The sequence below is a fragment of the Grus americana genome, chromosome 2 (genome assembly GCF_028858705.1).
Source record: "Grus americana isolate bGruAme1 chromosome 2, bGruAme1.mat, whole genome shotgun sequence".
Taxonomy (NCBI): Eukaryota; Metazoa; Chordata; class Aves; order Gruiformes; family Gruidae; genus Grus; species Grus americana.
Window position 1 is genome coordinate 167,567,580 of NC_072853.1, and position 23,898 is coordinate 167,591,477.

The window sequence follows — 23,898 nt, forward strand, 5'->3', positions numbered from 1 at the left end:
CAACCAAACAAAAAAACCCCACCACGACTTGATTTCCAAAGTTCCCCCAATGAGTCAGCCCTAAGCGTAGAGCCGGGTGTCTGCCTGGGTGTTTGCTCGCGTGTTGCATCCTTGTCATGATTTCTAGCCCCCTCCCCTCCTCGGTTCTCCTCCCACGTCGAAAAAAATGATAAGGGATCGTTGCTGGAGCTTGCTTTCGGCTCTTTAATAAAACCCCAACAGCTTGGCTTTGGAGGCGGGGGGGGGGGGTGTGGGTGTGCTTTTTTTTTTTTTTTTTTTTTTTTGCCTCGTAGTTTTATGAATGAAACCGCTCGGCTGAGCTGGGAGTAACATCCCTACCCTGAAACTCCGAAAAGCTGGTGAAATCCAAGCTGGGAAAGGGGGGTGGAAAGCGGCGGCGCAATGGGCTCCGGGCGGTGGCGGCGGCGGCAGCGGGTCCCCCCCCGGGGCGCTCGGCGGGGGCTCAGCCCCGGCAGGGCGGGTGGCAGCGCTCATCCCCCCCGGGCGGTCCTGGGCAAGCCCCGGGAGGCTCCGAGCTCCCCTTCTTCGGTATTCGGGAGGTTCTTCCTGGGCACGGGAGGGAGGACTCTGTGCCCATGCGGGTGCGCGAGTGGAAAAAATTAAAAAAAAAAAAAAATACCCAACCCGAGGATTTCAGAACATTTCGCGGAGTAAGTGAAAAGTGTTTTTGCCGCGGGGGGGGGGGGGGAAATAAATCTAAAATAAACTACTTAAAAGGGGTGGCGGGCGGGGGAGCGATCTTTCAGCCCCACGCTTTCATGCCGTACTCAATCGGTTTTTTGAAACTGCAGATCCTTTGAGACAGAGAGGCAGAGAGAAGCAAAAATCCCTATTTGTAACTAAAACACACTGCAACCTGGAAGGCTGGCAGAATAAACCTATTGTGAAGCTGAAACGCGCCGGGATATACAAGCAAAAATCCCCCAGAGTACCACTGTTTGCGAAAAGGTAATTGCTAAGCGAAAATATTTCCAAGTTCTCGCTTTTTTTAACTTTCGACTTTGCGATTTGTTTGCATGCCGAAAAGAGAAGACACAAAAAAAAAAAAAAGCTTTTTTTTTTTTTTCCTTTTTCTTCCAAACCCCTCTGAAACCTAAAAGATAAAATTACTGGATCTAAAAATAAAGCAGTGGTTAAAAGCCTCCCCCACCCTCTCCAATCTCCCACCCCTTCCACCCCTCTCTCGCCTTCTCCCTCCCTCCCTCCCTCTCTCTCTCCCTCTTTCTGTGTGTTTGCGTTTGACAAAGAAATTATTTGAACTTCCCACTGCCTCATAAAAAGGAAACAGAAGAGCAGTTTTGACATATGGATGTGATTTTTTCTGCTCTGAGACAGATGCACACGGAAAACAAACAGCACCAGGGGCTGCAGCTCTGAAGGGAGCGAAGTTGCTTCGCTTCACATGGGCTCCTCGGCTGCGTTTAGGGAGCTGCCCAGATCTCCAGCCATGAGAAAACGAAGCAAAGGACCGGGTTTTCTTGTCATGTGCCTTTCTGGCTAAAACTGTGGAAACAAACAAACAATCAAACAAACACAAATACTGGAAAGGGGGGGGGGGGGGCGGGAGGGAAGGAGAAGGAGAAATCATCAGCAACCGGAGCGCTGGAAGACCTCTCGTCCTCCTACTTCCCTGAGCGAGCTTGGATGCTGGAAGAAGCCTCTTGGATATGGGATCATATCTGATTTATCACAGTCTGGGTTTGATCCTCTGCTGCTCCGTATTGAGTTCAGTCTACGCTCTGGTGAGTCCCTCAATCTTTTCCCTTCGCATTCTTGAACGATCTGCGCGGCTGTTTCCTTGATGAGTAATTTACTGTATCAAGGATTTAGAAGGCAGAGCACTGGTTTGGTTTGGTGTTGGGTTTGGTTTGTTTTTTTTTTTTTTCCAGCCTAGTGGCTTATTTTGCTGGCAGATAGTGTGTGCAGTTGGTCTCAAGAGTTGCTGCACCAGATGAAATTAAAATGTCTGTGCTTCCCGAAGAGTTTGAATCACTTTTAAACCCCTCTGGACAGGAACGCGTGCAGTTTGACAGGGGTTTGAGGAAACCGTTTGGGAGATAATTTAAAAGACACCTATGGGTAAAGGGCAACTTTTCCTTTTCTTTTTCTTTTTCTTTTTCTTTTTCTTTTTTTTAATCGTCCCCCCTCTCCAAGACAACAAATCTAATTTTAATTTAATCTTCTTAATCTGCAAATCTGCTTAATTTCAGTGAAACAGTGCCTGCCTTTTTGGGATTAAATTTGGAGAGGACCTTAGAGTGCAGGGCTTGCAGACAGTTTACACTCAGGAGCATGGAAGTAGTATTAACCCTTTGCTTTCTGGCACTGTTTTCACCTGTTCCTGCACACACCAAGTGAGAATACCTTTACAGAGATAGCAAAAAGGGCTAAAGTCTGTCTAAAGTGCGTTGATGGTGGTAATGGGGAATGGGCTAAGATCTACAGACCCCAGGTGGTCTCCAGTGCCCTTCTGCAGAAGCGAAGGGAAATGTCATACAGAATCAGCCAGCAGATATTAAACCCACTGATGGGCAACGCTGCTTTGACACGTGCTTTCCTTGCTTTCTCCATCCCTGGAATCACCACCACTGCTGGCCATTTCTCAGAGCCTTCTGATGCGGGAAGGGGCACGACCACCACCTAAAGTGCTGTCTGCTTTCCAGGGGAGATGGAGATGTGTTTGGAAGGGAAGGGCTCACCTTAACCCTGGCTCCAGCCAGGTCCTCTCTGACCCTCCAGGAACCATCACCCTGAGCCCTGTCCCCTGGGTTTGGTAGGGACTGCTTGGGACCTTGTGCAGGGCTCGTGGGGGAGGATTTCCCCCACACATCCAGCATTGCACTGGAGGGAAACATCGCATCAATAAATGCAAAGAAACAGCCCCTCGGAAAACAATCGTTGTTGCAGTCCATCCCTGTCTTGGTCTAACTCTAAGCACAAACAGACCTTTCAAAACCCAAAGAAGATTGGGGAAGCTCAGAAGACCGCTTGTACATTTGTTGAGGTTTTAGTGATGGTTGGGGTTTCTTCCCTGTTCTGGGATTGGATTTGCATCTCCGTGACCACGAAGGACTTTGGGGCCATATCATGACAGGGCTCAGTAGGTTCCGTAGCACCTGCTCCCCCCCCAGCTCCTCAGCTCTGCTGCCGCTGAAGTCAGCACCGAAATTCCCGCTAGCTTCGGTGTCTCTGTTGGTACCAGTGAAAACCAGGTTCTTGAAAGAGCTAGATTGCAGTTTGGCAAAATTCAGGATCCAGAAAAGACAGGCAAGGGCTGCAGAGTGCGTCTCCAGTCCCATTCCCAGTTTGCTCCCTTCTTCCAGTACATCCCGGTACCTCCAAAAAGCGCGGAGGACCAGATAGTGAACCAAGCGTCAGCTGTCTCATGTTCCCAGCGGGTATTTTGGGTTTTATATCCCCATCAGAACAGACACTTTCAGATCACAAGTGATTTGCTCGGCGACGGGGGCTCACGGCTGGAGTGGCTGAACGTGCCCTGTGCACCGGCTCAGGGCGAGCTGCACTTGGGCGTAAATCAGGAATAGCTCTGCCAGAATCACAGAGGGGCAAGCAAGCAGGGAGATTTGCTGCGAAGGGCTAGGCGAGGAATGCACAAGAGTATTTGCTCTGTTGTGTTTCCAAAAGCCTGATCCCCTCCTGTACTGATTTAGGGTCCTGCCGCTAGAAACCCCATTTGGTTTAATTAGGCCCAGGCTGAAGTGCACATCTCAGACACTTCCCTTGCTTTTCAAACCCACTATTGACAACTGAAGGAGCTGCCAGAAAGTTTGAAAAGTCATCCTGACAATTCAGGGGCTGCAGAGATGCTGTGTGTCCCTTCTGGCATCCAGTTAGGCAGAATGAGAAGGTCAGCCCCACGTCATCCCACCGTACAGCAACTTGCGAGGCAGGGAACAACTCACAGGGTGCCTAGAGCCCAATTTTTTATTTTTTTTTTTTTGCTCTTGTTGTTTCTTTCCCAAATGAACTTGATTTTTATATGAGCTTAAAAACACTGTATGGTATTGACTGCATGTTTCAGCACAGTGATGTTTGATTTGCTACACTATGAGAAGGGTCATACGTATTTATGTGATATTTCACTAGCAGGTCTGAGTGTGGTTTATGTGCTGCCATCAATAGAAGTCACCAAGTGCCTCTCTCCTAGAAGCAACAAGCAAAAATCAATGAGGGTAGCTGCAGAAGGATGGAGATGCAAGGACTTAATTTAGAGACAGGCTCGGTGGCAGCTTTGGGCTAAGCTTAAAGTGGTACCCGATCTTTCACTCCCCCAGCAGAGCAAAGCAAAGCTCTGTTATGGGGCTTGAGTCAGGAGGATTCCCACAGACTGAGGCAGCCGACCGCTCAGAGCTTCAGGGCACAATTCATCTGTCTGAGGCTGGAAGATTGGAATCTTGAGAGCCAGGTTCTTTGCTGGGTTCTTTGCAGCGCGGTCGCTTTGTGCCTGAGAGTTGGCGATGCCGAGATCAGGCAGAGCACGATGCGTTCTAAATCTGAAGCTGTCACTCCCGTTATTCCTTTTATCAGCCAGCAAAGATGACAGTAAAGGCACTTTTTGAAGCAACGGTGCTGAAGTAGGGATGGGAAATGGTTTCTTTGATTGCCTGTGTCACTGGTACATCATGGGGCAGGATGCCGGCAGCTGAATCACTTCTCCGCAGCACACGGGCCGCGTGTCCCTGCATTAACTGTAAAGCAGGGCGGGAAATTAAGCACAAGGGAAAATGCTGTGGAAGTCAGTCCTCTCAGAGTTAAAAGTGTCTGTGCAGAAATCAAGCCCCCCCCTGCTCCACCATGAGCCTGCGGCCACACAACATCTATAGCGAGATCAGCATCCGGGCCCTGGGCTTTTGGGGGGCAGCTGAGCGGGACGGACGGCTGTCTTTGATGTGGGGTGAAGCACTGGGTGAAGCTCTGCTCTCCTCCAACTCCCCCGGCAATCCAGACAAGTCCTCCCCCAGCATTTGCCTGGGAATATCAGGATTAACACCTGCCTAAACAGCAAAGGGAATTTCTCTTGTCGATTGAGCGCTCTGTGCCTGAAATCTGGCAGGGTGAGGGGGGAAATTTGGGTTAATTCTGCTATTTGGTCCAAGGGCCAGGGAAGCAAGACTGGCCTGAGCCAGATAGCCCTGCAAACACGGGCTTGAAAAGAAGATGTGTGCAAAAAGGAGCTTTAAAAGTAGGGTCTGACATCGGCGGAGCACGGGAGACGGTAAGATGAAGGCACTGTGATTTTATCTGAAAGGTGCTGCCAGAGCTCCTGGCAGAAAAACCTCCCCGCGTCCCACCTCCCAGCAGAAAGGTTTGCCCTGCTGAGCCCTTCGGCTTTCACTCCCTTCTCTTGCCTGTCTCAGCCCGGCAGCCCCCAACCCAGTTGTCACTGGAGGAGATATTCTGCATAATAATAATAACAATAATGATAGTAATAACAATGAGCCACGAGTCTTCTGCAAGGCTTTGGATGAGAATAGCTCCGTTTTGGGAAACGGTTATCAGCCCGAAGCTGCTGCAGTCGGCTGAGCTCAACATGACGCAGGGAAGCAGGTCCCTGTGGGGTATGAAATGGGTAGCAAAAGGGACCTCCGCTTCACGGTGCCTCGCAGAAGGTGCCGAGGGATAGGGGGAATGCGTTTCGGCAGCAGAACGGTCTCGACCCCTTTCTGTTTGTTGCGGTCTGTGGTTCCCCAGCCCTGGCCCCACGCAGGCTGCTTGGGCAACGCTGAAGTGTCCCTCTGGTTGTGCAGAAAAGCTGTAGCACTCCCTGCAGAGAGGTCCCAGCCCCTATTCCCCAGGGAGCTGCATCCACAGCAGCATCGGTGTTAATCTCTGGTAGGAAGGTCCGGTATAAATCAGAAAGTTCACACCAGAGCGATACTTGGGTCACTGGCCAAGACCCCGGTGCTCGGGCAGCAAAGCAGCTGGATTAAGGAGGTGCTGGTCGGTGTTTTGCTCTTTGACCTGTTTCTTGTTATTCTTCTGATCAGACCCACGTCTTCATAGATCGGGAAAGGGGAAGGGTTTGAAGTTGATTAATTTATAGCTGCAAGGGAAAGATAATAATATTCTCCCTCAGAATACAGCCCGTAATAAAAATAATAATAATAATAAAATAATCCTATATAGAGATCCTGCAAATCCCAAGTAGCTGTCTAACTTCATTAAATAAAGACAGGCTCCAAGAGCAGGAAAATAATGTCTGAAATGTTCTTTTCTCCGCACATGCTTGGGAGCGTGCCCATCCCTGCCCCGTGTATTTATGAAAGATACGACTTTTGTTATTGTACTTCGGGATTAGCAGATATCCCCGGACTATAAAATACTCAACCGCAAAATATAAAGCAAACAAGCTTCCGCGTCAGGGTAATGCATGGGCTGTGATTTCATCCCATGCAAGCCAAAAAAATTCAGCTGCCCGGTGGCAAGTCTGACCCGAGCAGGCTGGGTTTGGGGTGAGCTCCTTGCATCGGGAAGAGGAAAAGCAAGAGGGCAACTGTGCACACAGCGGGGTCAAGGCTGGAGGAAATGAAATCCAAGGTGTGCCTTTCAGGACCAGGCAGTTGTTGTTTGGTTTCTGGCCTCCTAGAAATAGCCCCGGAGCGGTGCTTTGAGATCAGTGGGATTATTCCGGCTAGGACGGCGTGTCTGCAGTCCCTGCGAGGGGTACCCCCAACCCAGACAGCTCAAGCAGAGACAGCTGCTGCCCCTGCCACCGCCGTCCTGCGGTCCCGTGTCCCTTTGAAAAACGATGCTGAGAGTCTGAGAGTCGTCCCACAGCTGCGTGTCTCGTATCGTCTCTTCTCCTGGGCCGGGTGTACTGATAAGGGCCTCTCCTAGGGTGTAGAGATGCTGGCTGGAGGATTTCCCTCTGCCTGAGAAATGCTCAGTCCGTCGAGCAAATTCAGTTAAAATTCAGTCCCTGCTTTGCAAAGTTATCTGGGGCACAGACACCGCACTCATCACACTGAAACCCCTAAATGGCAGCTATTACTGGGCAGCCCCTGACCACGCAGGATGGGGAGAGGTGATAAAGCATCTCTCCTGCCACCGAGATACAGAGCTGGGGACATCCTGCTCCCTGGAGTCGGTGGCAGGGCTATGGCTCCAGCTAAACCCTGCAGTCATTGGATTTTCTTTGTGCCTAAAGACCAGGAGGAGGGAATAGCAGAGCCCGACTATAGCTGCCTCCGACTTAAACCCCTCCTGAGAACTGGCCCTTGCCGCTGCCGGGCGGCTCCATCCTCATCCCGCACCGCTGGGAGAGGGTGACGAAGTCCGGCGTGTGTTTGGGTACTGGCTAGGCTGTGCAGCTCTCCGACCCCACGGCTGTCGCTGGGCTCGCGTCAGCCCTTTGAACTCTGATCCCTCCAAACCCCCTCGCCCCCTGACGCTGTCCGGATCAAAGGGAGAAGCCAGCAGGGATCCCCCCAATCTTTGGATGGGCTGTTCCTCTGCACCTATTGCGACGTGGCGATAAACAAATTACTCTTGGGGCTGAAACTCAGCCAGCAGAATACCTGCTGGGTCAGACTGAGCTTTGCTGTCTTGTGTCATGGGAAGGAAACACCCAAACTCGAGCTTGATGTGCCTGGCTTGACATTAATCCCTTTATTCCCACTGAGGCCAGGCTGACCCTTGCCAGTGATTAGAGGGGCTCTGTGGTTTAGGGTTTTCCTTTCCCTTCGGAGGCTTAGCCTGGATTCACTTCCAGAAACCTGATTTTCAAGAATGGAAAAATTTGGACTGATGGCTCCCTCTTATCAGGTCACACTTTGATCCTCCTGTAACACAAATTCCTCTGACAGCAACTCAGGTTCAGTCGTTGAAATCTTCTGCAAGGCTGGCCTGTCTTTCTGGCCACATGTTTTTCCCTTCACCTAGCAAAGTAGAAAGCGGATTTCTCTGCCCCTTTTCCCTGTCACCCCTCCAGCATCCCTGTTTCAAGGCATTTCAGCAGCACGGGGATTGTGCTCCTGTCTCCTTCCTTCCCTCCTGACCACGTGCACCTCTCCGTGAGCTGATTCAGTTCACTGAGCTGGCACCAAGCTAACCCGAAATGGAAAAAAAAAAGAAAATAAATGTAGGAGAAGGTTTGTTGCTGGGTCAGTGAATGGCATCTGCGCAGCAAAGGCTTGGATGAGTCCCCAGGACACGTGAGGGAAAGATTGGGTCTCAGAGGTGGGGACAAGAAGGGATGAGCAGCCAGCAATGTGTGCAGGTTCGCCCCGACACCATGGTCGTACGGTTGTGTTACTTTGGCATGAAACCACCCAAATCTTCCGTCTGACAGACCCCACACCCCATCCCTGTTGTACCTCCCGTTCCTTGGCAATAAATACACATACAGCAATGTGAGCCACGGGGCCAGCAGCCGAGGTCAGCACAGGCTACATGCTACCTCTGAACCTCCCCTCCATCAGTCACACCATCTAATCATTAGCACACTGCTTGGCAGAGTTTTCGTCTGAGCAGATGAGTCCTGCGCATCGTGCCAAGTGGTGGTGCAGGCTTACACAGGTCAGGGGTATTGGATGTGACCACACTCATTTTTTTAGGGAAAAAATTAATTTAGGCATGTAGATGTGCTGTGCCACTTGACTTTAGGGACAGAGGACAGGACCCAGTCCTTGTATTTATCGATATAGACATAAACAGGGACTTCCAAGACTCAGAAGTGGCCTGGACAACCTGAAATACAGCAGAGGTGGTACCTACTTACCTGCTTTCTGGTCTGTTACTTGCAGGGACAGTGGAATGGTCAAGCCAAACCATTCCCCCTATGTCCAGGTCGAGGAAGGTGTTGAGCGGGACAAGGCAGCACAGCCATCCTGCCCCAGCCCACCTCTCTGACCCTGTCAAAGTGCAGAACAAATGAACCTTCACAGTCCAAAGGTGTTTGGTGTCTTTGAGTCTTTTCACCGTTAACGATCTTGAGTATCAGCCGTCTGTCAGATAAGGGCAGCTCATCCAAAGGAGACTTGGCCTCTCAAAAGAGACCTCCTCCTAGATCAGTGTCTGGGGCAAGGGCTGGAGACAGGAGCTGCTGTCTCAGCACACAAGGCAGGCTGGTTATCTCGTTTTTCACATGGCTGCCCTGTTGCTAATCAGGGCTCCTCGATGTTATCTTTACTTCAGTCTCCCTTCCCCTCTCTCCAAGCATTTCAGTGTATTTATCTGCTTGGTCTTGCCACACTGAGAGTAAGAAGTGGCCTCAATTGCATCCGTAAAAGCAGGTTTGAAAGTCACTGGGTGTCCTTAGAAAACCTTCTCTTCCCTTTACTGAACTCTGGCTTGGGACCTAAATGGTTTGGGGTTTTGTTGGGGTTTTTTTCTGTACGTTTTAACAGAAAAGTGAGTGGTATGCGAAACCTAGCTCATGCTTATTGCAGGTTAAGGCACGAGGCACTTTGTCAGGAGCAACAGATGGTAGGGATCTACAACCTCTTGGGCACGTAGCAGAGGACAAATGATCAATTAACTGAGACCCAGTGGCGCTTTGGGGGACTCTGCCACTGTTTAGGACCATTAGCAAGTAGTTTAATCATCATCTGAATGCCTTGATTCATTCACCCGAGGGAGTGCAGCATCCCAGAGGAGCCATGAGACCAACTCATGCACTGAGCGCAGGAGCACTGCTGGTAGCAGACATGGAATGGGACATTTCTTAGCTCAGGAGGAACAGGAGGGTTTCAGAAGCTGGAGGCGTCCTAGTCCTGCTCTGCCCAGGGAGGCTGGGACTGCTGGACCCAGGAGCATCGTTTGAACCTGATTTTGTTCACGCTTTCCTGCACCGTGCTGTTCCTCGGCTCCACCTCCCCATCCTGCTGACAGCCTGCATTCAGAGCACTCCCTGCAGGCACATGGAAGCCCAACAAAAGACAAGGCTGGCTCTGGCTCATGCACAGGCTCACTTGCACCCAGACCGTGTTACTGACGTTTCCCTTACCCGCAAGACCTGAGAATGGTCTCTAACCCACTTTATTCAGTGACGCAGTGGGGCCAGGGGCTCCTGAGACTGCTCAGCCGTAGGAAACCATGGGCTGACCTGCAGAGTAATCAATTCATTGATAGTGTGAATTAAAACACGTGAGGCAATGCCTGATCTCCTCCCAGAGCAAACAGCCAGGAGCCTCTTTTGTTTTGCAAAGATACAAATCAAATTCCAAAATTCAGTGAAATCACTGGACTGATTTCCATGAACTTCACGTGCTATTTCCATCTATTCCACTATTATTGTCTAAACCTCTGCCTCACCTCAACATTACCTTGCCTTTCTTCTCGACTCCTACATCCCAAACCACTTCTCCTTTCAGACACTGAGCAATCAGAGTTAAAGTAGCTTTGAGACACCAGCTATGGCGAGTGGTTGCAAGGAAATGACCTGTTTCTCCCGGCCGCACTCGAAGAGTAAGATCAATAAAGCAACATTACGTAGCATATCTATTTCATCATTAGCAGTTTCACTCAGCTCAGTAAAAATACAGAAAAAAAAAAATTAAAATAAAAGTAGGAGGGAGCTGATAAGAGGTGGGGGTGCTAAGAGATGACCAACACATACAGCTTTGAAACCTAAGACTGTTGGCTTATCAAGAGCCATCAACTTATGAAGCCTTTTAACCTCCCACAGTTGATATCCCTGAGATTTTCTCTGAGCTTGTGTTTTCTTCCAGTGCCCTCAAGGTTATGCTCATTGAATTGCTTACTCTAAAATGGCCACTTCAGTAAGGAGAGGAGACCAGGAGTTGAGATTTAGCTCTCCCGTTGACTTCCCATGTGCTTTCACGCATTTCTTGCTCTCTATGTGCAGCAAAGGCAACGAGGACTTGAGGGGAGCGAAGGTGGACGCTGTGCATTTGGAAACATGATTTATTTTTATTGTTCTTCCCAGAAAAGGATAAAAGAGAGAGAAATGGCTCTATAGGCACTGAGGTGGAAACATTTTCCCAGTCTAAATAGCCATGGTTACTAAAACACACGCCAGTAGGTGGTCAGAGGCTCTGGTGCCCTGTGTCCAATGCAGACGTGGATTATTTTCACTTGTGTTAAATTACCAGGACTGTTTACCCAGGCTAGCCACTGGATGGGGACAAAGCAGGATAGGGCTGGTTTCCCTTGCTTGGCTTAAGATGTCAGCAACGGGTGCTCGTGCATCTCGGAGCTGCCCCACATCCTCAAGGGACCCGCTCAGCTGCAGAGCATCCCACCACAGATCATCACCCCACAGAACCTGGGTGGGCCTCAATGTCTTATTTCCTCAGCTGACAAAGACACAGGGTTTGGTACAAAACTGCTAATGTACGTGTGTGTATACAAGTGCGCGTGCGGCTGTACGGCTCTGACTCATGCCGCAGCATTTTTAAAGTCTCGGAGCATCCCACCATATGATCCCACTGCAGAGTACCGGTTTCATCTCCAATTCATTTCCCACCATGACTGGTGTTTCTCCGTCAGCCTTTCACCACCACAATGAAGTATGTTTGTTGTTTTTTTTGTTTCATTCCTGGGATCAGATTTTCTCTGTGATTTGCCTTAACCTCATCATAGAAACCACAAAGCTCGAGGGGCCAGAGCCTTCTGCTGGCGTAAATCAGTGGTGTTCCTGTGGAGCGCAGAAGGGCCGAGAGAATCTCATCTGATGCCAATCAGTGTCACTACAGGGAAATAAGGAGAGAGCCGGAGGGTAAATTGGAGAAGCCCAACTGGCACATGTTGGTCCCGGTCTCCTGGCCCTGGGTTGCATCTGGACGGGAAGGGAGAGAATTCTGCAAATTGAGAGATCTGGGTCGGATGACAAGCCCCCAGTTTCCAGATGCTTCTCCAAACCATGTTCAGCCATGCTTCAGTAGCTTCTTTTGTGGCTGGCTGCCTTGTGCAATGAATGCCTTCTTGAAAGCATTAAAACAAGAGCAATTTGAGGGGGGTGGGTGTCTGGAAGGGGGGGGGGGGGTGTTGCTCTTGTTTCTGGCTATGGTGGCGGTGGAGAAGGATGATAAGCATGCTGGCAGGCTGGATTTTTCAAACCACAGGACAAGGCTGGATTCAGCTGTGGATTTGAGTCCATTCTTAAAGGATGCCAAATCATGATGTCTGAATCTATGAGATGTGAGCAGATTTTGCATCAGTGTTTAAAGCAGACTGTGCAATAGATGATTGCTTTTTCTTCTTCCCTACCCACATTTTTATACTGATTTTGCCCTTACATCCCTTGGTGTCATTGACAATGTCAGTGTGATCAACAAATTGAACTTTAAGTGCCTTTGGCACATATTTTGTAGGACTGGAAGTGGGAAATAAGGCCATTCAAAGTCACGGCTACTGTGTACCCCTAATTTACTCTGTCATCAGCAAAAGATGACTCAGGTGTATGGAAGAGCAGGGGGAGGGGAGCGTGCTTCAGCTGGTGAAAATGGAACGGAGTCAGCCCTTGTTTTGCACTCAGGTAAGGATCCGGCCCTGGTTCTGTGCCAACAAGTCTGAACACAAAGAGGATCTCCGTAGGGGTCAATGCGGGCATGTGCTTGGCTGACCTGACTCAGCGTTTCCTGGGGCGATAAGGGCTCTGAGTTACCCAGATTAAGCAGAACAATGACCAAGCCAAAGGGTGAACTGACTGCCATCCCATGAACAGAGCTGCGTGGAGGAGAGATCTGAGGTGGAGCAGGAGAAGACAGCCCAGGTGGATCCCTGCGTCCTTCCATTTGCCAGTTTTCCTGTTTCTGCTGAAACAGAGATGAATCATCCATCCCTCCTGTAATTGCAAAGCAGCCAAATTTGCTGCATAATAGTTGTCAGCATTGTTGCTGGGGGGTTGTATGGGTGAGAGCCCGTAGGGTGTGCACAGAGATCCAGTAGACCTGGGCATGCATCTCCTTTCCCAGGCTGGTGCCTAGCTCCCTTCTACTCTGCTGACAGTGCCAGCCTTCATTATCAGCACTGTTAGTTCTCCAGAAGAACCAATTATGCATTGTCTCACTGCTGTGGCAGTAGCTTTTGCTTCTCTTCTGGATTTCCTCATTCATCATTTTCCCCTTTGCCTCTTGGTAGCACCATCGTTCCTTACCCTACTGCTGGCCCTAAGTCCCCAGGTCTCGAAACAGACATCTAAAGTTAAATGGAAGGGAAGAATACTCCATTGGGAAGTACTTTCTTAGGGTTCAGAGTTAACACCTGTAGAAAGTGGACCAGGCAAAGATCTGTAGTTCATCCCTCCAAAAGCATTAGGTTGGGAAGCCCAGGTTTCCCAGAAAGCCTGAGGGCAATGCAAAGCAGAGTGAATTGGGAAGAGAAGGCTGTTTGACCCATAGAATCCCAGCATTTTGTGTCCTCTTCCAGCCTTGTTGCTGCGAGGTTGAGGAACAGAAGGGTGAGGCACTGAAACAGGTCCCACACCTTCTACAAATCACCTGTTTATGGCTGCAAACATGGTACTCGAGAAGGCAAAGCTGATATCTCTGGCTTGCTGGAATACAAAGAGGATATTTCTAGTGAAGACAGGTCATGAGATGGCAGGAGATAAGACCATTTTGGGGAGGGTCCAAGGCCTTAGCTTAAAGTTTTGGGTTGGTATTTGAACCCTGGAACAGGGCAGGGGTATGTGCAAGCATACAGGGAGGGGACATGTCCCATCCCAAGGGCTGGCACTGCTTTGATGGGGCGAGAGGGTCTTTTTGAACGGGCCAAGGGAAAGAAAGCATTGAGGACCAGGGCTGTTCTTCCAGTCCAGGGAGAAGGATGGACAAGAGGGGACAGCCGAGACTTTGGCACTGCCTAAAGAAGCTCCCAGTTGACAGGGCTTTGCCTTTACTAATAAGAAAAAATAGGCAGACCAAGGATGAAGTGCTGTTCTGCAGTCCTCCATGCTGTTTTACTGCCAGCACGCTCCCTGGCATTGCTTTAGCTCTTACCAGCCTGCAGCCTGCACCACCCCAGATAATGCTTAGGCACATTTCAGGTTTGCTGTAGGCTGAAGGAGGTGGTTTGGATGGGGCCACACTGCTTTGGGAAAAAAGATATTGTAGACATATGGATGTGGGCATGGTGAAAGGGGAAACAGGACCCAGCTGATTCATTTTCTCACACAGGATTAGCTGATGCTGGTGGTCCCATGGGAGGGATCCCACACTGCAGCAGGTCCTGGCTGGTTCCCTGCTACAGTCGTATCCGAGGCATCAACAGCCCTGAAAAAGGGCTCTTTTGGGACTCCCACCACCATCCTCCACCCAGTACCCCTGCTTCTATCCCCACAGGAAGATGCGTGTATGCCCCGCTGCAACATGCTCCAGGGTTGATTTCGCCTCTTGCAATGGGTCGCAGCCTGTGCTTATCACTCTGGGGACCTTCGTCCTCCCTCTTCTCCATCGCCTGCCGAGGCGTGCACAGCCACCACGGCTTTTCTTCCCCCCCGTGGCTCTGAGGCCATGGCTGCCCTCAGCTCCAGGTGAGCAGCATGTCAAGCCCTCCAGTGTCTCCCCTCCATGCCCAGCGAAAGGAGGAGACGAGGGGGATGCCGGAGCTGACTGGCTGGAGCTGGGAGGACGTCATGCCCCGGAGCTGCCTGCACCGCACTGAGGGCTTAATGTGCCGTAATCACAGAGCTGGCCTTGTTGTAACGGCACCCTGACCATGCACGGCTCCCGGCCGCTGCTGGCAGCTCCAGCGGTTGCTGCCGGGTGGTTTTTTTGGAATGGATACCCCCCCCCCCTTCCTCGAGCAAAGGGAGAGGGGTCTGCAGGGAGGAGGGGAGAGAGCAGGGAGCGGGGTGGTGTCCCGTCTCGGCCACCGATGGTGCCGACCCTATCGGGTTGTGAATCAGGACATTAATCAGCGTTATGGGGCTTGGGACAGGGTCAGATACCTGTGGTTTGAGGCGTGCTGGCAGGGCTCAGCATCGCCGGAGTCATAATACCACACACTGCTCATGAAAGAGCGGAGCTGCGACGTTCCAGGAGGCATGGTGCCGGGAGGGACGGGGGACGGGCTCGGGAGGCGGCTGCCGATGGGGGCAGGAAAGGAAAGGAGAAGGGAAGAAGGAAAAAAAATAGAAAGAAAGAAAGAAAGAAACCCTCTCCGTGGGTTTTCTGGCTGCTCTGCCTGCAGGAGTACAAGAGAGGGCTGCCTGCTTTATAACCTGCCTGCTGAGCTTTTGCCTTTCCCCTTGCGTCCTCTGTGCAGGGAGTTTGCTGCTCATCCCTTCCCACAAGCACTGGCAAGAAAGTGGGGATATGAGAGCATGAAAATTAATTACACCAAGCAGGCAGGAGAAGTAGCAGAGGCGTGTGGGAAGGCAGGGCCCTAAAGACTGGGCCAGGAGCTTGGGAAAGAAATAAATGGGATTCCTGTTCCTGGGAAGAAGGGACCAGAGCAGGCAGGGCCCCTTCATTGTCCCTGCGTTTGAGGCTGCTTTGCTTTCCAAGGAAGCATGAAACAGGCTTTCAGCTGCATCTGGCTTTCAGATGATATTAGTTGTTATAAAGTCTAAGGAAAGCTGTCAGGAGTTCAGGTTTGGGTCCACACAGGCAGTTGGCAGAGCTTTCCATGCTGGTTTCTCCTCGCCTGTGACAGGACACCATGGGTGAGCTCACAGGATGGGAGAAGATCTAGGGACCTGCTATGCCAAGTCATACAAAGGCAGTGGTGTACCAGCCAGGGTGCAGCCACGTCTGGGGACTGCCCTTGAAAAAGCACGCTGTGGTCCTTTGTCTCAGAGCTCCCATCCACCCCTCCATCCTCCCAGTCCCTGATGACACAAGCAGGAGAACTGGCCCAGCCGTGCCCAGCACAGGTCATCCCAGGGTGGGAAAGGGATCATAACAGCACGCTGCAAATGCATAAGGCTGGGGGAACGGGTAGTGTGAGGAGACAAAGGGATCTGCGTTTGCAATCGAGACCTGAGGACGCTGTGAGGGATTTGCGGGGACACCTTGGCTATGTCAAGTTGTGTTTTCCCTTCTATCTCTGCTGCTTGGAGGGAGGCAGGAGTCCCCATAGCCCATGGGGCCAACCATGACACTGTCAGGCTTGCTTGGAAGTCAGATGAGATGGATCTCACCTGCTTTTGGAGGCCACAACCTCTCCATCTCCAAGGGAGGGAGGTAACCCAGTTTTCATCCATAGACAGCAGAGATCCAGCAAGGACAGAGATGCTACAGCAGGCACCTAAAGGGAGCAGATAACACACACCATGACCTCACTGATTTCTGCCCTACTCTCAGGAGAGCCTGGGTGGTGAGCTCATGACACCATGGATATCTGCAGCGAGGTGAGCTGAATCACTGGGTCGGACAGAGGCAGAGCAGCCCTCAGGAGATTCCATGTCTGTCTGCCAGGTACCGTCAGTGCCGACTGACACACGCTGCTTCTGCCTGTCCTCTAAGCTGCCATCAGCCGTCTCCAAACAGGAGGTGCCGGGCCACCCTTCGAGGCAAAGCCTAGGCCTATTGGCTTAGCGTTGCATCTTTCTCCTCTTCTGTTCTTCACTTCTTTCTGGTTTTGTAGTCTTAGTGTTGCATCTTTTAACCACAGTGGGCTTTAAGCCATCCTCCCTGTTTTTAAGACAATAATATTGCATTTGTGGAATCATGGTTAGTGGTATCAGCAGGATGTTCTCAAAGGCTTCCTGGTTTCCATGAATACTGTCTGCTCTGAATTTATTTTGCCAGTTGGTGCCAACAATTGACCTTGTAAGTCTTTTCCCCTCTGCAATGTAGAAAAAAACCTCTTCAGCCTCTGCAGTACAATGGACATCTCTTTCTCCTTCTAATGAAAGAGGGTTGAAGGTAGCACCCAGTGCTGCAGTGAAGGACACCCTGTCGTAGCAACCCATTCAAATAATTACAGATGGAAAATATTCCCAAAATTATGACAGTTGCTTAAAATATCATGAGCTTTTCAAAAAGGGGAAGTATTTATTTCTCTTCCTTTTCCTCCCTTTATTCTCACATTCTAGAGTTAATCATCTCCAGCTTCTTTCTGCTCCTGTGGTAAATACTTGCTTTTATTTTAAATGTGAGCTGTGTGTCCCCCGCAGCACATGACTCCGGAAGCTAAGGCTCAAAGAAAACTAGACTGAAAAAAACCCAGATAAAAGAGTGAGAACTCGCAGTCTTGATGTACACCTGGCCACCCATGTCCTTAAAGGGTAGGGGGAAACGAGTAAGAAAATCCTATTATCTTCTTCCTGCATCCCCCTCAGCAAGTCATCCTCTGGAAGGAGTTGACAAAGTAGATGCCTAAAGAGTTTGGGGGAGTAACTGAAAGTAAAAGCTCTTTTGCTGTTTTTCACATTCATCATCTAGCCAGTCTATTGTGTGGCAGAGGAAAGCGTCAGGGCAAATTAAAAGAAAACAATAATAATCTCCTGCGTTTTTACTCCTCTGGGGATTACTGATGTTTGGTTTGTTTGTATATGAATAGGTGTTCTGCAAATGCCTCAAAAGAATATTGGTTTAATTTGTTTGGTGTTTTGGGGATGATTTGGTCTTTTGTTGCATTTGTGACGTTCAGAATTAGGACATTCTTGACATTGAAGTTGACATTGAAGTTTTCCTGTTTAGGTTTGGGAAATGTGCCTTTGGAAAGAGCAAAACCCTGCATTTTGTGCATGTTTTTTTATTATTATTATTTTATTTTATTTTTTTTAAAAAAGGAGTCCTGAATGTGACTGAAAGAGGACAGTCACAGTAAGAACCCGAGAGCTAAATGTGGTCTCTGGGGAATGCAGAGACGGTCTTGGAGTAAGTGAGTGCAAGGACTGCAAGTAGCTGTGAGAGCATCTCACAGGGGGATACTTAGGAAGCTGCTTTCTCCTCAAAGTGTTCCTGTTTCCTCTTGGCTATGCTGGAGCTGGAAGCTTTTAGCGGCAAAGGCTGCCTCATGCTGTGGTCCAGGTTCATTCCCCCTTTCCTTGGGCATCCTGAAGCAGGAGACTCCTCTTGCCTGCTCTGAGATGTCTAGGTGTCTACCTTGGCTTTGTGGTCTGAGATTGCCCGAGGAGCTTCAGCCAGCACAACAATGAGCCTGGGGAAAGATTCAGTTTATTCTACATAGGAAATGAAGGCTCAATTCATTTGCCTTCATGTAGTCATCTAGAGGCACCCAGGGTATTCAAGATATCTACCAAGGGCAGGTAGACATGGCACAGGACCAGCAGGAAGGCATGGAGCAGGAGCTGGAGGCCAAGTGAGCTACTGCAGGGCATCAAATTGCACTCAACAACTTGTTTCGTGCCTCTGGCAAAGCAAGATTTGGGATTTTCCTCTTTGTGGTTAGTGGAGCAAGATAGAGACCTGGAAAGGGTGCATCACCTCTCACAAGCAGACTCTGTCTTTCTCTGCTGACTAAGCTGGAGGGACTCACCCTAGGGCAGCTCAGGTACGTGTGGTGGATTGTGGCCTAAGTGATTATGCCGTAGTAATTTCTGGGCAGTTCCAATTCCAGGTCAAAACCTGCAGCTCCTGTAGTAAGGCAAGCGGTGGTTACCAATAAAAATCCCCCCAAGACTGCAGCAAGGCTGATAATTTTCATCCTTCCTTTCTGTCCAGCGTTGGGCTTCAAATCTAACAGTGTGTTTTAAATAAAATTTTGTAATCTTTTTGTTGGGAAAAAAGGCAGAAAACAGACATTTATCTGCTTGTAAATATACCTACTAACTTCAAAGACCAGAAGGAAAACATCCACTTGAGCAGCGACTTCTGAGGAAACCATGTCAAGTCCCTGTCCCTGCCATCTCTTTGCATTTTCATGTAATGCTGAAGAGTGGCTGGTACAGTTACACCAGAGACTCCCATCACCTTCAGAAACACCTGGAACCACAAGCATTACCTGCTGTTTCAGGCCATACCTCCCCGGTTTGGGGTCTGCAGTCTCCAGCTTCATTGGCAGCGATGGACACTCCCGAGGGGTTTGTGAAAGGTGGATAAAAATCCCAAAGTCTATCATTAATAGGCATGCAGTTTTGATACAAGGTCCACACCTCCACCAAGAAATGGTGAAGGGCTCACCAATGACAGCGAAAAGTTGAAAGCCACTGCTCAGCCAATGGTTTCCACATTTCTGTGGCCAAGAAAACTGCTAGCCGCCAATATTTCCTTCGGACCACCATGATTTGAATCCTCTGACTTTTAGTTAAAAATGCTAATTTACTCCGGTTCTGTAGAGAAACTGGGGATCACTTAGCAAGACCTTGTTAACCGCTGGCTGTTGTGGACAGTGACGTGGGAGCACCAGCCTAGATGGAGACCAAGTGTGCTGCTGGCCTCTGCTGAGCTGCAGACCTCACCTCATCTAGCCTTTTAAAAATGATTTCTTGAGGTTTCTTCTATAGCCAGCTTGTCAGTCAGCCATCTCCTCTCATCGCGTGTAAGGTGGTTTGTATTGCTTGCTGGTTGTTCCTGCTTTTCTTTGTGGTCTATAGAAAAAGCCTTGAACAACACGCTAGGTTAGATGCTTAACCTTTATATGGCTGAGGATGGTGATGGCTCTGCACCAAAATAACCTGTGTGCTATTTCTGGCTCTGCCAATCACCCTGGGGTGACTTTGAGAAGCCCCTTCCTTTTTTGGTTCTTCTATCCTTTGTCCAACTTGCTTCTTTAGGCTTGGCTTTCAAAGCGTCTAGGTACTAACTGAAATCTAGGGGAGTTATCACCAAAACAACTTTATACCCTGACTTCTGGGCCTCGAGCCATAAGTTCCTCAGAGGAGAGATGTGTTTTGATGCAAGCCTGCATAAAGATAAGCATAACCGCAACAGACTCTTATCCGTGGCCTCAAAATGTGTTTGTCCTACAAATACTGATGTAAATCTCTAGCCTGTGCCTCCCACAGGAGTCACTAATACAGATCTATTGGCTTTAGAGCGGTGGCTGGTTTTGCTGTAGGCAAGCAGCCAAAAATAACACCTTCCTGTCCTCCCCCTTCAAAATCTATTGTGTGTACGTAGTGTCTCATTTCAGACGGGGCTTCTTGATTTTCGGTTGCAAATGAGCTTCACCATGGAGGGGAGAACGTACAGGGAGATGTGCATCTCACGGGCACTCTGGCTATGCCAGCTCCTCTTCAAAGGTGTTTGACACCAGCAGAGCGGTAGTGGGTGATCTGGGGACAAAACGAGGATGGGGGCTGGTGTTCCCCAGTGTCTGCTTGCCCCTGTAGAGGATGGAGTCTGGCCAGAGAAGCTTTCTGCTTTCTCATTGCTTTTGCTGCAAATCACCCCCCGGGATGGGAGCGGGGGGGTGTAAAAGAATCACAGTTAATGGGTTTGAGAGATCATTACAAGGGGAACTGTGCACGACGGCTTTGTGGTTTCAGCAGCCGCTCTGAAATAACTATCGTCCCTCTCCCCCTGCATCTGAGTGCTCGTGGATATTGTTTCAGACTCCTGGTCAGCTGAGCCGGATGAGCTGAGTTTGTGCAGGGTATCAGTTTGTTTTCTCCAAAACTGCCTCCTGTCTCTTCTTATTCCTCATGAAAAAGCCTGTGAAACTTCTGAATGTTTAGGAAGAGTAGCCTCTAGTAGCCTCTGGATAAAAAGGTTTCGAAATGAACTAGTCTAGTCTAGTCTAGCCTAAAATATCTCTCCCTTGTGCTGTTTTTTTCTATGCCAATGCACATTTCATCTGTGGAACTCATTGCTGTAAGACTGCGTAATAACCAGAGGTAGAGAAGGATTCAAGTATGGGCATAAAAATGGAGAGAAGTACCATTAAGATACAACATTAATAACATTTTTGGGAAGTGATCTATACTGCGATGCTTCAGGACATAAGCTCTAAATAAAGGTCAAGAAGTTTCTTCCAATAGAAGGCTATTTAATAGCTGTGTATCACAAAATTTCTTTCGCCTTCATCTGAAGCAGGTGATGCCGGCCAGAATCAAAGGCAGGATGTTAGAATTCAAGATCAAGGGTATCACAACCAAGCATGGTTTTGCAGCTTCTTCAGGCAGAGTTCAGAGACCAACTCCCAGGCAACAAAGCAGAGCATTTAATGTGATCTAGTCATGAGGGTTCAAACACTCCAGCAAATTCCAAGGCTCTTTAAAGGAGAAAAAAGCTTTGCCCACAAGAGGAAGTGCATCGAGGGTGCAATCCGTGGAGCAGATTCCAAAGTATGTCCAGACCCAAGTGCAAGGCTGGGCTAATACAAGACGGTTGTTCACGAGGAACGACCAAGCTGACAGCTGCTTTGCATCACCGGAGCCCTGCAAAACAGCTAATGCAGGCCGGCCGAATCACTCGCTGTAATCTTCACTGTGTTTACTGTATTGGTGGTGTTTGACGGCGTGTTTATATATGCTTCACGTTCTGACTTTCTGGGTAGGCACATAATGTCACCGCAGAGCATGGGTGCGTGGGAGTTGGGTGCATGAACGCAGCGGGGACCTGGACCAGCCGCCGTTTGTGCTCAAGGAAGGTGATCCATGAGGAAATCTGCATCCTCTGCGTCTGGACCTGATTTCCAGGTCTTGCTGCTCTGCGTTCTCCAGACATACACACGGATCTGCAGAGACTTGGGCCCTCTAAAAGCACTGCAAGTTGATACCCCCAAAACATTAGATATTTTCGAAAAATTCTGGGCCATTATTACCTGTGTATGAATCTACATGACTGGGAGAACCAGCTCCCTCTGAACTGGTGCCAGTTCTGCTCCCTCAGTCACCAGTGCTTTTTGGAAAAGCACCTGTCATGCGTCTGGGTAGTCCTATGCACCATCTGTCTGGTTATCTTACTAAATAAGTACATCAGCAGTGCAACTTGTGTATCTTTTCAGTCTAATTAAAGCTCCCATCCCGCTTTTCCTCCTTTTTAAGGGTTATTATTTCTCCTTCCTCTTGTTCTACCCAGGAAATGCTGGGATGCTGCCTTTCATAGAGCTCCCAGGAGGTAGAGCAGATCAATTTTTAATTCAATTTCCTTTCCTTCCACCATGGTTTATCTAATAGTGTAAAGCACCTAAAAGAGGCAGAAGACTGGAAAGAGACAGGCTCATTTGCTAATACCCAGAAGGGTGGGAAATAAAGGCAGGCCTCACACCATATATTTCTGTCTGCTTTGCAGAAAAGAGCATATTATTTTCTTGTAAAAATCATCAGGTTGGTAATTGAAATCGGCCTTGCGGCAGTGATATTTTTGTGCTACGGTCTTTAAAATCCAGACCCACACCAGCTCTGCACGTGGCCTCCAGAAGCTGCAGGAGGAAGTGGGGCAAATGCTTCCCCGTGAGTCTACAACCTTCAAAAACTGATGGTCACCCAGCCACCCTTGGGCTTTCTTACTCACCAAGTGCTTATGGAGTGACCTACCACCACGCAAATCAGGTCCGCTCCAAGAGGTATTGTGCGCATGTACACAGCATGCACCCCAACACGCATCATCAGTGCCCAGCCCACGTGGCGTAACTGGCATTCAGGCAGGATCGGGGAAACAAGTGTGCTCAGCAAACACAGAATATTTCAGTCTCGAGCTCGTGCAGAGTTTCATCAGTCCCAGGACTCAAAATGCCCTGCGATGGGTCAGTAGGAAAGGCTTAGTTAAACAAGGTTTCTCCTCCTACCTGTGTCTTTTCCTCCTCATCCTAGAGCTTGCTTCAAAGACGAGGGCAATGACCCTCTTGTGTCCCTGAGAAGGCTGGAGTGAAGGCTGAGAGAGGGTTCTTAGTCTTACGGTTGTGAGCCAATGGAAATAAACACAACTGCTCTTCATGGGAGATCAGATCTGTCTCCCAGTGGGCCAGAGGTAGAAGAAGAAATCTGGGCAGTGGTGATAGGACTCCAACTTGGGAGGTGCAGCTCATGGAAGTTCCCTCCCTCTCAGGCATGAGGGGACATGAACAGAGCAAAGCCAAGGCGTGTCCAGGGTATCAGCCACCTCTGCAGAGGAGGGTGCTGTTGGGAGGCTGAACCCTTGAACAGGAAGCCCCAGGGTGAATGCGATCCCCCCAACCTGAAGCTGTGCCTCTGCCTGGTATCTTCCTTCTCCATTTACACCTGCTATGTGGGGAAGGTCCAGGCTCACCTGGAGACAGCAGCCAGGAGAAAGGATAGAGAGATGCTCTGAAGCTCTTATACCCCTCTCAAGTGATGAGAGGTGGAGGACACAAAGCATCAGCTGGATGGACGGCCTCCCTGCACCCTTCCCCATAGGGTCTGCATGTTTTCCCCTATCAACAGAAACAAGCTGGGATAAATCTGAGGAAGGGCCAAGGGACCATGTTAGAAGGGGATCCCCTGCCCCCCTCGGTAGTGATCCCCCTCTCCGCACCATAACAAATAGACATGGAGTCACCAGCATCCCAGGGGCTTAGTCTGGGTATCACTGATGGCACAACATCATTGTCTGGCGACAGGATGCTGATCTGTGGCAAAGAGTCTCTTCGGTGCATATTTAGGTAGTTCGTAAAATATTTATGAAGCAGGATTGATCTGCTCTGCGGGCCCTCCAAGGGCAGGGAGGGCAGGGGAGGAGAAGGAAGCAGAGGGAGCACTGCAATTGCAGAAGCTGCTACCATTTCTAGATGAAGTACACCTTCAAAACCTGCATGAAATGTTTTCTTTAAACAGGAAAGCTCCCACACACATGTGGGCGGCCCAGATACCAGAGCAAAGTTAACAGTTCAAACCAAAACTGGCTCAGAGGACAGATTCGCTGTGCATCTGGTATGTGGTTAAATAAGAGGTACACGTGTCAGTAATTGCCCCAGGTAGCAGCATGGGGACCTGCAGCACCAGCCCACCACAGCACATCCAGTAGCCATGGCAGGGAAGATGCAAGACCATGAGGACCACCCCAGGCTTGTGTCTGCTGGGAGTCCTGTCTCTCTTTTCAGTGCAAAATGATTTGGTCCTTTCCCCCTGCCTCCTCT

General features: G+C 49.6%; 1 protein-coding gene across 4 annotated transcripts in view; it reads left to right on the forward strand.

The window, feature by feature from the left end:
* The first annotated feature begins 315 nt into the window (after window positions 1-315).
* The window catches only part of PTH1R (parathyroid hormone 1 receptor), a 127,629-nt gene continuing 104,046 nt past the window's right edge, over window positions 316-23,898 (forward strand). For 2 of the 4 annotated variants that reach the window (XM_054815633.1, XM_054815632.1), the window contains exons 1-3: window positions 322-671; window positions 813-969; window positions 1,357-1,763. In XM_054815633.1, the coding sequence (XP_054671608.1) occupies window positions 1,689-1,763 (75 nt within the window). In that variant the 5' untranslated portion in view covers window positions 322-671; window positions 813-969; window positions 1,357-1,688. Of the gene's footprint in view, window positions 672-812; window positions 1,764-23,898 lie in introns of those variants that run through there. The other 2 variants (XM_054815631.1, XR_008575751.1) reach the window with 2 other exon arrangements.